This window comes from Diaporthe batatas (assembly GCF_019321695.1).
Source record: "Diaporthe batatas strain CRI 302-4 chromosome Unknown Contig00002, whole genome shotgun sequence".
Taxonomy (NCBI): Eukaryota; Fungi; Ascomycota; class Sordariomycetes; order Diaporthales; family Diaporthaceae; genus Diaporthe; species Diaporthe batatas.
This window is the reverse complement of record NW_025408549.1, coordinates 815,695-826,827: the sequence shown is the minus strand read 5'-3', so window position 1 is coordinate 826,827 and position 11,133 is coordinate 815,695. Positions and strand designations below refer to the sequence as shown.

The window sequence follows — 11,133 nt, the reverse complement described above, 5'->3', positions numbered from 1 at the left end:
CATGGCCGCGACTATTCCTCAGCCTCAGTAGTACAATAGGTGCCGCGTCGCACGGGCTGGGGCTGGCAGCCCGGTGATTTACCTGTGTCCCGAGTCCCGAGTCCTGACCTAGCTGAAGAGCTGCTCCACCCACGTGGGGAGACGACATCGCCGACTCGGTTCGGGAACTTCCTGGCTGCCTGTAAGGCCCCGTGTCAGCCTCAGGCCCCACTTGCTCTCCCATCTTCCGGTCGACGGCCGGGCCCTCCAGGCCCAGCACCACCCGACAGCGGCGGAACCACCAGGCATGGCTTCTCTATCATGGTGCAAGACCTTGCGTGTACACAAGAGGTGAAATACCACGTATCTTCCTTGATCATTTACATTCATGGCTGTTGTTATTAACGTGACCGACCAAGGCATGAGAACATGGGCAGAATCCAAACAAGACAGGATCTGCCTGGCCTGCATACGTCTCCCGCTACCGGTCAACGCGACCTCGTGTTCGCCGCACCACACAATCACATAAGCTTTCGCTTGACCTCAACCCGACGACCGACTTTGCTTTTTGCCGTCTTCCAAAGTTTTGTCGCGGCACCTGGCCCAAGCCAGTTACATGACCAAGCAGGCGCCTAGCCTGAGCCCTGCCCGGCAATCTGGCTAGCGGGAGGCGACTCGTCGCTGTCGTCCTCCAGGTTGTAGTTGCCTTGAATGCGTCTCTTAGCCTCCCACCTTTCCTGCTCCGTGATGTCCTTCTCATCCTTCCGCATGTCGGGTGCCCATTGTGCCTCGCTGGGAGAGTGTCCTACAGACATGCCAACCCGAATCTGCATTCATGTTAGCTTGCACGGAACTTAAAATCGCCCACAGGGAACAGCATACCAAGGTCTCGAGAGCGCCATTCGAGTTATCCACCAAGTCATCGTCAAACACCATCTTGCCCTCTTCGAAGAGCAGGACGATCGTGCTACCACCAAACTTGAAGTAGCCAAGTTCTTCGGCTCTCTTTACATGCTCGCCCTCCTGCCTCGTGATCACGGTGCTGCCGACCATCATCGCACCCACACAAATGACCATGACGCGGCCATGCTTCTCGCTGTCGATCGGCACGATGACGCGGACGTTCTCACCGTAGACATCCAAGGCGGACCGGATGGCCATCGGGTTGACCGTATAGTATTCTCCTTCGATGAGCTTGGGCTTGCCCATGATGCCATCCACGGGGATGTGGAACCGGTGGTAGTCTTGCGGCGCAAGACGGAAGATACCCAGTCCGCCCCCGTTCTCATACCTGGCCGCATCTTCGGGGTATGCATCTCCGAGTAGTCTCTTTATCGAGAACTCACGGCCTTTGATCCAGACGCCAGTGGCGACATCGACACGGTTGAAAACCACAGAACGACAATCGGCAGGTGAAACAATAATGTGTGGATTCTCCGGCGCGGAACATGGCCGGGCACCTGGTTTGAGGGCTCGATAGAAGAATTCGTTGAAGTTCTTGAATTCCTCCAACGGAAGGAGAACCTCGGACATGTCGAGCTTGTGGAATTCAATAAATCCCTCGATCTCAGCCTTGGAAGCTGGATCGTCGTACTTCTTGCCCTGCTTGATGCTGAGGCTCTTTAGAAGTTTGCGAACTTGTGTCAGGTTAGCAGCGAGATCTCTGGTGCACAGTGGAGGGGGCAGGCTTACTCCTCTTGTTCTCCATGTTGTTCGATTTCAGTCCCTTGTAGAGCAGTCTGATACCAAGTCTCACGTACACGCTCATCTTTTCCTCACTTATCTGTCCTGTTATGCGGTCCTGGACGAGAATATTCGCAGAATTGGCGCCCAATTTGTACCCTCCGTATGAAATCTTCGTGATGACCTTGGAGTACCACTTTCTCTGCGCCTGGCTTGCGGTCACAAATCCAGCCATTACGAGGTTGTTGACCTGGCGCCAATCCTGGCTGGCGCAAGTGGCAATGTGCGTGATGATGTCCGAATCAGTCCGCTTGTTCAAACGAGGCTGATGGCAGATGGGGCATTCCCTAATTTCAACCACGTGCTCTTCCCCGCGATCGTTGAGATCATCTCTCTCGGCTAGCACCTCGCCTTCTTCTCCTGGGGTGGCGAATTTCGGAACGGTGATCGTCGACGTGGATGTCTGACTGCCGGGCGCTGTCTCGGGACCGGGCGCTACCTCGCTGGAACTCGGCTCCTTTCCAGATGATTGCCCCTTCGCGAAATCAGGCAATCTGTCCTTGAGACGGTCCGTCATTGTTGGCTTCGGTTTCGAAAGGAGCTGATCTTCCAAACAGATGACGGCCTCGTCTGTCGTAAGATCGCTTTCACCGCTGTTAGCTGCATGTGGGAAGCGTTTGAAGAAGCTGTCAATGGTTGAGTCTCGCAATGTCGAGCCGAGCGTGTCGAGCATGGTTGTCAGTTCGACCTTGCTGATGGTTCCGTTCTCGTCCGTGTCATACTGCTTGAGCATAGATCTCCAAAATTGTTGCCGCAAAGCTGGGTAGGGCATGTATTTAGCCCGTAAAGTAAGAACGGGGTTGTGCTTCGCCTCCCACTTCTCCATATTCTTCATCTTCAGGGGGACGTCGAACAGCACGAAGTCAGGGTCTTCGCCGTCTGCAGCCGCCTCTGCCCCAGAGCCGGTAGCAGCTGGGTCAACAGGCGCCAAAAGTCCGGGATTAGGGACAGGTAGCTGCGTCGATTCCGCCACGCCGTCGCCCGGTGCAGAAGGCGGGACCTGGGACATTTGTGAGGGGTTTTTGCTCAGGGCAGGCCGGGCAGATTTCGCGAGGCTCTGCTGAGAGTTCGAGCGTGATATGCCTAACCTCTTGAAACGAGACTTTTGCGATGAGTTGTCCGGCTGCACGTACTCAGGCGGGTCTCTGAGCCTATAGAGTCCAGTTTCTGGATCAGCAACAGGGGCCGTCTCCATGAGATCCTTGAGGGGGAGAGATGTGGAAGCAATGAAGTCATTGCCGGTGTAGCGATCCCGATCGATGACTGTGAAGGCGAAAGAATAGCTTTGCTCATGACCGAGGACGTTGAATATCATCTTCTCGTTGAAGACCGGGTTCAGGTTGTGTCGCACAACCTTGGTCCGGTATGTCTTCTTGCCGAGCGACGCGACCACGAAGGGGTCCATGTCGAAACCGGTCTTTGTGAAGTTAGATTCGGGAGGGAGATCGGTGATCTTGACAACCTCGAGGAAGATGATGCCGACTACGTCACTGCGGTCTCCATTGGTGAATTCGTACGGGTTGTCGCGCTTCTTGCGCTTCAAGCCCTTGATCCGGAGCCGGCGCTTTCGCTTCTCGACACTCTCAGGCTTCGACGGGTCTTCCTCCTCGGGTGTTTCGTCATCGTATATGTCATACTCAGCGTCGTCGTCGTCGCTGACATCCTCTGTTGGCCTCCGACTGATGGGCGGGGAGGGGGAGGTGCTCGGCTTGGTGGGCGCCAAGACCGGTGTGCGGGAGGGCGTCGGGTTCTTGGACGTTGGGTCGGCTTCAGGGACCGCGCTGGTGAGGGCTGTGAACTTGGCGGCAATGTCGGCATTGGTCGCGTTTGGATTCGAGGCGTCGTAGAGGGTGAACTGCAACAAGACCTCACCAGAGACCTTGGTGCTGGTAGCCTTCTTGCCCTTGCTCTTGTTCTTTAGAGGAAACCACTTGGGCTCTTGCTCATAGTGGCCGTCTGCGAATATTTCCTCGAGAGCGAGATCGAATTCGCCGAGATAGTCCTTGCCAAATCTGTCCTTGTCCCAGCAAATAATGTCGAGTAGCAGGTGTCGTGTTTCGTTGACGTGGAACTCGCATTGTTCGTTCCAGTGTGGGTTAAGCGTCTTGGACACAGAGTGTGTTTGGTGCCTGTTTTCACCAAGGGTTAAGACGAGGTACTGCGTGTAAATGTCAGTCTAATCATTCTTGTCGGTCCGTCACCGGGGGGGAGGGGGAGGGTAGGATTGGCCCTACTGGATCCGAGGTACCACTTCGATCCGCTGCGGCGAGGTTCCGTGCCTAGCATGCGCGTGTTAGCCGTTTTCCTTGCAGGCAGCTGGAGCAGACGTGCGCATCAAAAAGCACAAGCTGTTTACCTTGAGAATTACAGTGTTGAGCATCAACCCCGTCTCCTTGCGGCCGTCTGGGCTCGCCGAGTCTCCTTTGCTCCTCATTGGGCTGGCGTTACGACTATTGGTGGCCGAGCCGGTATTCAAGCGTGATGACGATTTCAGGCGTTGTGGTATGATGTGAACCATATTCAACAGTCGTAATGCTAAGCGAAGCGGTTGCGTTCGAGGAAGAGGGAATTGAAGTTTCCGTCGTCTCTCGAGAGTGTGCTGGACAGTAATTGGGCGATGTCTTGTCTTCGTCGAGGGTGGGCGTGCAGGGATGGCTCCAGGGAGAGCTGGTCTTGACGTCAAAGGTGGGGGGGAGCTTCGGGATTGCGGTATTAATTCTCAAAGCCGACTGTGAGGAGGCGGGAGAGGTGACGGGCTAGGGGCTGTTATTCGTGTGGGAGGGCTATATGGTGGATGAGGTCGAGTCTTGAATTCTACTGCATGTGCATGATATCTGATGTTGTTAGCGACGAGTGGCGGCGGCCATGACATGGCGTTCGTGGGTTGGGCCCAGGGGGAGGGCTTGACGAGTGGCTGCTTACCTGATGAGGGTTGCAGTTGCGTGTCTTCAACAGCTTGTACGTAGCACAGACCAGAGAGGCAGTGGAGCAATAAATTGGGCAATTTCAAGACATCTATCTGACCAGTTTTAGGCAGAGACAGAGCGAGATGGGACAGTCTGGGTGCGTGGCTGGGTCCAGGTGCATCTGCGAGGTCCGCGTGGGCATCGCATCTGCGTCAGATCTGGCTGCCGCTGACTCCGACCACAAAGGGTATGCAAGGCTTGGGTGTTTCAATTGCCTCAACGCCTCGCCATGGCAACGCGAGGAGGAAGGAGAGCGAGGGTTGAGGAGGGCTGACGGGGAGGAATACACGGGGGGGGCGGCGGCGGCGGAGGAGTGGGTTTCGGAACGAGAGATGCTCGCGTCGCCAGAGAGAAGGAGGTGGATTGTGGAACGGGGCAGAGCTGAGGGCAAACGGGACGGCCTCTACTGAGCAAACGTCACACCTGCCGCTTGGGCTGGGGGAGACTCAGGGAGTATGAGAAGTACACACGCAGTACTCCGTACCCCCGCACCTACCCAATGCTGCCGGGGCAGCAGGGTAGACGGAGCTGCCTGGGTACGGAGTAGGTACACAGCACTGTGTAAAAGGGGGCATGCGCTTGGCCGCTGGCCGCTGGCCGTTGGGCTGGCTGTCTGGCCGGCCGGTTCGGTTCCCTGGCAGCCAGGCGGAGAAGGTAAGAAACCGCCGCTAAGTCCAAGTACCGCCAAAACTCTCCATTTTAGCATCACGATTATTCCATAACCTTATTATATATACTTGGTATTAGCGATATTTTCATATTTAGAATAAGTATTTAATTCAACTGATATAGATATGTCTTTAGGAATCTTTGGTTGTGGCTATAAACTGGGTGGGAAGCTTGAAGGGTTTTGATCCTGGTACATAACCAGCGGCGGGTTTCTGTGTTCTCCGTCTGGTAGCTTGTACCGCACCCTCAACCGCAGCTGTTAGTGTCAGCCAGATTGCGGGCCGCCCGAGCGGTGGTCGAATCCCTGCCGAGGCACATGAAACCTGCTGATTACACTCTCCCCATGCCAGATCTCGAACCAGGGGTACTAACAGGGACTAGTGAGGGCATGGTATCGCTACACCGACGGATGCCCGGCGCGTTTCTGGCTCCCAAAGGCTCGTGGTCCGCCCCTTTGGTATTGTTGATTGAACTGCTGCTGGACAAGGGGAGGGGGGGAAGGGGCAGGTAGTGTAGTTCCCCCCTCTCCGTTCCCGAGCAGCCAAGAGTCAAGACGCCGAGGACAGCTGCCCCATTGTGGCAGTGTGGATGATGTCTACCTACTTAAGTAGGTACTCCGTACACAGTCAGACAGCCCGACACTCCCATAGGTGTCCTCAACTGCCCGAGATCCCCGTAGGCCTGGTGGGCTAGGCACACTGTGCCGTAGTGCCGTGGTGCCGTGGTGCCGCGTGCCTGGGCCGAAGCTTCGCCCATTCAGCCCTGTCCCGCCGCCTCCGATTGAGTTTTGGCAGGAGCTCCAAGCGCCCAGAATCAAGCTGTCAGGCTGGTCCCGTCTTGCCGCTCTCAGTCCGTCAGTCCGTCAGTCCGCCAGTCCGTCGCCAGTCCGTCCGCCTGTGCAGCTCAGCCACCCGTCCTGCCTCGGCACCAAAGCCCCGAGTGGTCGAGCCGTCTGGCTGGTGATACCGCGGCTTCGGGATGCTACACAGCGAGATGCATGCAGTCTTGTCTTGTCGTGTTCACTGCCCTTTCGCTTCCTTGTTGGGATTCTAAAAGCCGTTTTGCCCATCCTTTTTTTTGTCTCTGAAACAACACCTCGTCCTGTCTAATATCGCTGTCTTGAATTCGAGACAGCTGATTCAATGCTGTGTCGGGCTCACCTTGCTTCTCCGACGCAGCCTCTCTACCCTGCCCACTAGCACACGAAACCTTGGCTGGCTCAAATGGATAATGCCCAAGATCGCGCATGCTTGCATGAGAGCCCACTCGTCGTGCAACAGCAGTGGAGACACTCGCATGTCAGTATTCTACGTTTCACACGTAGCAATCCCGCTGGGAGGGATGGGGACCATTTCTAAATTGAGTCCCAGTATGCACCAACAATACAATGCATGGCCTGCGCAGTGGCCCAGATACCTATGCTATGCTAGGAGTCGATAGACGTGGTTGGGTACTGATACTCATTTGAACGTGACTGCCAAGTTTTCTGTTATGGATCTCTCCATTCCTTGTGACTTCTGCATTTAGTTCAGTCTTTTGATGAGTGTCTCTTTCCTAAACACTGGGTCTTTGAGCGCTTGTTACTGTATGAAGGGACTGTTCGCTTTCGGGGTATGCACACGGGTTTAGAACGAAACCAGTCAGTCTAGTATTCTTGACTAGAGGATGTGCATAGAAGAGAGAACGTCAATAAATGAGAACGGATATTCACAGAGTAATAAATGGATAGTTTAGAGCTAAATTCAGCTAGTATAAGGCAACTTTTTTTTAGAAAAAATAAAACTTAATACTTATTATAACTTATTTTATAACTTTATTTTAATAATATTATTAAATTATATTATAATTCTTATTCTTTATTATATATAAAAAATAAAATTTATATTAATATTTTATATTAATAAAATATAAATAATAATAAATATAAAAATCTTACTTTATTATATAAATTATTTTATTTTATTTTATATTATAACTTTAAATAAAATTTAATTTTAAGTAAGAAAATATATATTATAATATAATAAAAAATAATTTATTTAAAAGTATTAGTTTTAAAATTTTAATTTTTATATTAATATAATTATAAAATATTATAAAAATATAAATTATTTTATTAAAATAAAATTTAAAAATATATAAATAATTTTAATAACTTTATTCTTAATATAATATATTTATTAAAGAGTAATAAATAGTTAAAAAGTTTTAAAAAATAATATTTATAAATATTATTTATAAAAAATAAAAAAAATAAAAAGTTACCTTATACTATTTATTTTTTACTGTGCGAATATCCGTTGTCTAATAAACTGTGAAGCTTCTATGCTAAAAGATTACTAATGCGGCCAGACCCTATCCATTTGACTGAGTCGAAGAACGGAACTACCTAGGTAAGGTAGCACAGCTATACATTGACACGCTTTGGTCCAATGTAAGTACAAGTTCCACAATGACTACCAGTTATGATATGCGATAATTGAGCTTAGTGACTAGCTAGGTAACAAAGAAGCTGTACATGTGAAAGTGGCGGGGGGGCCAGGTATCGGTTTTGAGTGACAGCATCAACATTGAATATCTAGATAGTGAGCCAGTCTCAAGCAATCTTATAACAGAAACTTAACAAAAGCTGGTGCAGTTGGTATCATTCGTTAGTTTTACTGGCCTATCCACCGAGCACTGTATCTTGTTCTACAGAGACGTAGAGCGATAGATCAATGTCTTCTCACTCGTTTCATGGCATTTGCCAAGTTGTTACTGATCTAAAAGCAGAGCTACCCTCGGGGCTGCCAGAGACCAGCTATGTGAAGGCAGCTTCTGGGCAACTCTTTCAAAGTTCAAATCTTTACTTAAGTACATGCCGTATTCCTCATTCTCTACTCTTGATCAGCCATGTATTTGCCCATTTTTGATCCAATTAGCCCTGTTGTGTGAGATCAGACATTCGCACATGCAAAAACGGAGAGTACGCCCGCACGTGCGTACAAGGAACTTAATACATGTTGCCAATGAGAGCTAGAGAAGAGCTGGGACGAGTTGGAGCTCCAAAAACACTTATTCCCTTGAATGCCAAGCCGATTGCCTTGTAGGAGGTTATCCTTTAACAAGTTTTAACAAGTTATCCCATAGAAGCACGATGTCCTATAGGGCTTATAGGCAACAAGGAAAGCACCAAACCATTACGCTAGCAGTATTCTTCGTGATGTTAGTACCAATAAGTATATATGAACAGATGTATGGGTATTTAAGAAGTTCGCCTTAATATCTTGTATGGCGAGCCCATAGTGAAGTTGAATTGACGCTCATGGGGCTGTATTTATACCAGTTGACCACCCTGTCTTTAGGGGTGCGAATCTCCGAGCACTATTATTCTAGACCCTCGCTAACATACAGAAGATGACCACGAGAATGAGGACCCTTGCTTTGATTTCAAATGCTACTTTACAAGGTTGGCTTGGCTTTTGCGGGTTCAATAGCTGCGCAAGCTTGCGGTACGCAGACGCACTTGTGCAGACGAAGCGGTTAACCCACTACTTTGATACTCCCTTCTCAATCGTACGATTTCGTCCAGCAGGTCAACGTGAAGATCAGTTAAATTGTAATTTTTGAAAGATTTTGTCGGAAAAAACTTGATTACTGCTGAACGGCCTTGGAATGTGATGGGTTGACAGTCTGTCGTGCGTTCTCAAGTGGATCTGCAAAATAATTATGACGATCGCCATCAATTGGTTTGTTCAAAAATCAATTGATTGTAGGGTCCGATCATGTTGCATGACAACACGGATACCTAGGTAGGGCTCCACCCCATTTTCGGTCGGTCGCGTTCATAATCAACATGAGGAGGGCGGTAAGTCGTGATTCGTGTGAAAATTGGCCTGCTGATGCCCGGTTGATCCGGATAAACTGTGCTCAGTGTACCCACAACACCACTTCAAGTTATTGTCGGCCTTATCGCACAGGGTTCAAGATACGCAAAATTCACCACAAAAGAGGTTTTCAGTCTCTCGGCCACGTTCGGTCTCCGAAGATACCTAGTTGGGGAAATGTCCAGGGACTTAGGGCCGATGAATCGCTCTATCTTGGATGGGCCCTTGTACATCGCACAGCAACTCGAGGATAACTCTCTTTGACTTGTAGCTGTAATTCGCCGCTAGGACACATGCCAACGGCTCAATCATATCATACTTATTAGCCGCACCCAGCAATCTGCGTCCTATTCGATGGACGAGTGACGGTTTCAGTCACATGGAATAGGGGATGGCACGTGGCCGCCCCGGTTTTTATCCCGAGGGGACGGTCCGCCCCAGGGTCCAAATCGAGACCCAGAAATTACTGATCACAGCTAGCAACAGGAGATTTGCGAACCTCCCTGCTGATCAACCGTTCCCTAAGCGATTGGCTGGAATCAAACACCGCGTCCCCGTCCCTGCGAGGATCAGGGGCTAATTCCGAGCGTGCAGAAATGAATCCTTCGCTCTCAGTTTCTTTTCTGCAACTAGATTGCTGCGGTAACATTCCCCTGCCTGTCACCACTACTCATGCGCCAAACCTAGTCCGCGGTTGTTGATAGGGCCCCAGAGTATCGGTGGAATCGATCCATCATGTCGAACAAGATGTCCATGGTCAAAATAGCCGTCCTCGGCGAGGGCGGCGTTGGCAAAACCTCACTCACCATCCAGGTAGGTTCGCAGGTCGCTCGAGCTCCCCACCGCCGCCCCCCAGCGTAGGCCACCTGCTCATGGATCCAGATGTCGCACCAACATTTCGTTGAGGAGTACGACCCCACACTAGAGGACTCCTACAGGAGACAATGCGTTGTTGATGATGAGGCATGCCTGTTGGAGATCCTCGACACGGCTGGGCAGGAAGAGTTCACGGCGCTGCGGGAACAATGGATACGCGACAGCGAGCTCTTCCTCATCGTTTACAGTGTCACATATCGCCCTAGCTTCGAAGCCGTACAGAAGGTATTCGAGCAAGTCATGACAACCAAGGAGAAGTACGCCGCGCCCGGCGGCTTCGACGCCACCCTCATCGTCCTGGTCGGAAACAAGTCAGATTTAGACCACAAGAGGACCGTCGGCATCAGCGAGGGAAGGATGTTAGCTAAAAAGCTGGGCTGCGGCTTCATCGAGACCAGTGCCAAGACCCGGACGAACGTCGAGGAGGCTTTCTACAAGGTCATACGCGCCGACCGCAAGAGAAAACGAGATATGAGGGACCAAGAAGACAGCCGCCACAAGTCCGATTTGGCAAGCCTCGGCATCGATCAGCCCAAAACGAAGAAGAGCTTTTTCAAGAGAATTTTAAGTCGCAATTGAGATGACGCCGACTATCGACATTCAAGGCGTTATGGCGGTCATGCACACTCGCGATCTGCAAGTGTGATTTTGGGAAGGCATTTTGGGAAGGGATTATGGCTGGCGGTATCCATGGCTCTCAATAATTCCAGCCTGTTAATCCTGTGTTGGAGGACACAAGGCATGGGCTACTTGTACTTAATCAACCTTCTCTCTGAGGGGTATAACGGCGGCCAAGAGATTTCGGGCAGGCCTCCAGATCCCTGCCCTTATCATCAGGCCTGTGTGAACATCTAATGCTGGATAGAAGCGGCGCTCCTCACATCTTTACGGGGGCATGTTGCTTCGCAGGGGGCTATTTATAGCGATGGCCAGGGAATATATGCCCATGCACAATAAATTGGCATGTGTGAATGAGACTCGTCGCTATTTGGCGTGCTGTGCCGGTATGGCCATCCGTTTTCGCGGCGCTAGTT

General features: G+C 50.9%; 2 protein-coding genes across 2 annotated transcripts; one reads left to right on the top strand and one right to left on the bottom strand.

Moving 5' to 3' along the window:
* Positions 1-103: 103 nt before the first annotated feature.
* KVR01_001431 (uncharacterized protein) lies at positions 104-5,341 on the bottom strand. The gene is made up of 6 exons (XM_044790761.1): positions 4,645-5,341; positions 4,079-4,556; positions 3,957-4,001; positions 1,672-3,880; positions 862-1,616; positions 104-806 (listed from the first exon to the last, which is right to left on the bottom strand). Exons 2-6 carry the CDS (start codon positions 4,238-4,240, stop codon positions 612-614), a joined length of 3,366 nt encoding a protein of 1,121 aa, XP_044649386.1. The 5' UTR covers positions 4,241-4,556; positions 4,645-5,341; the 3' UTR covers positions 104-611.
* Positions 5,342-9,864: 4,523 nt separating this feature from the next.
* KVR01_001217 (uncharacterized protein) lies at positions 9,865-11,104 on the top strand. The gene is made up of 2 exons (XM_044787802.1): positions 9,865-10,036; positions 10,106-11,104. The coding sequence occupies exons 1-2, from the start codon at positions 9,959-9,961 to the stop codon at positions 10,676-10,678; spliced, it is 651 nt and encodes a 216-aa protein (XP_044649172.1). The 5' UTR covers positions 9,865-9,958; the 3' UTR covers positions 10,679-11,104.
* Positions 11,105-11,133: the final 29 nt, after the last annotated feature.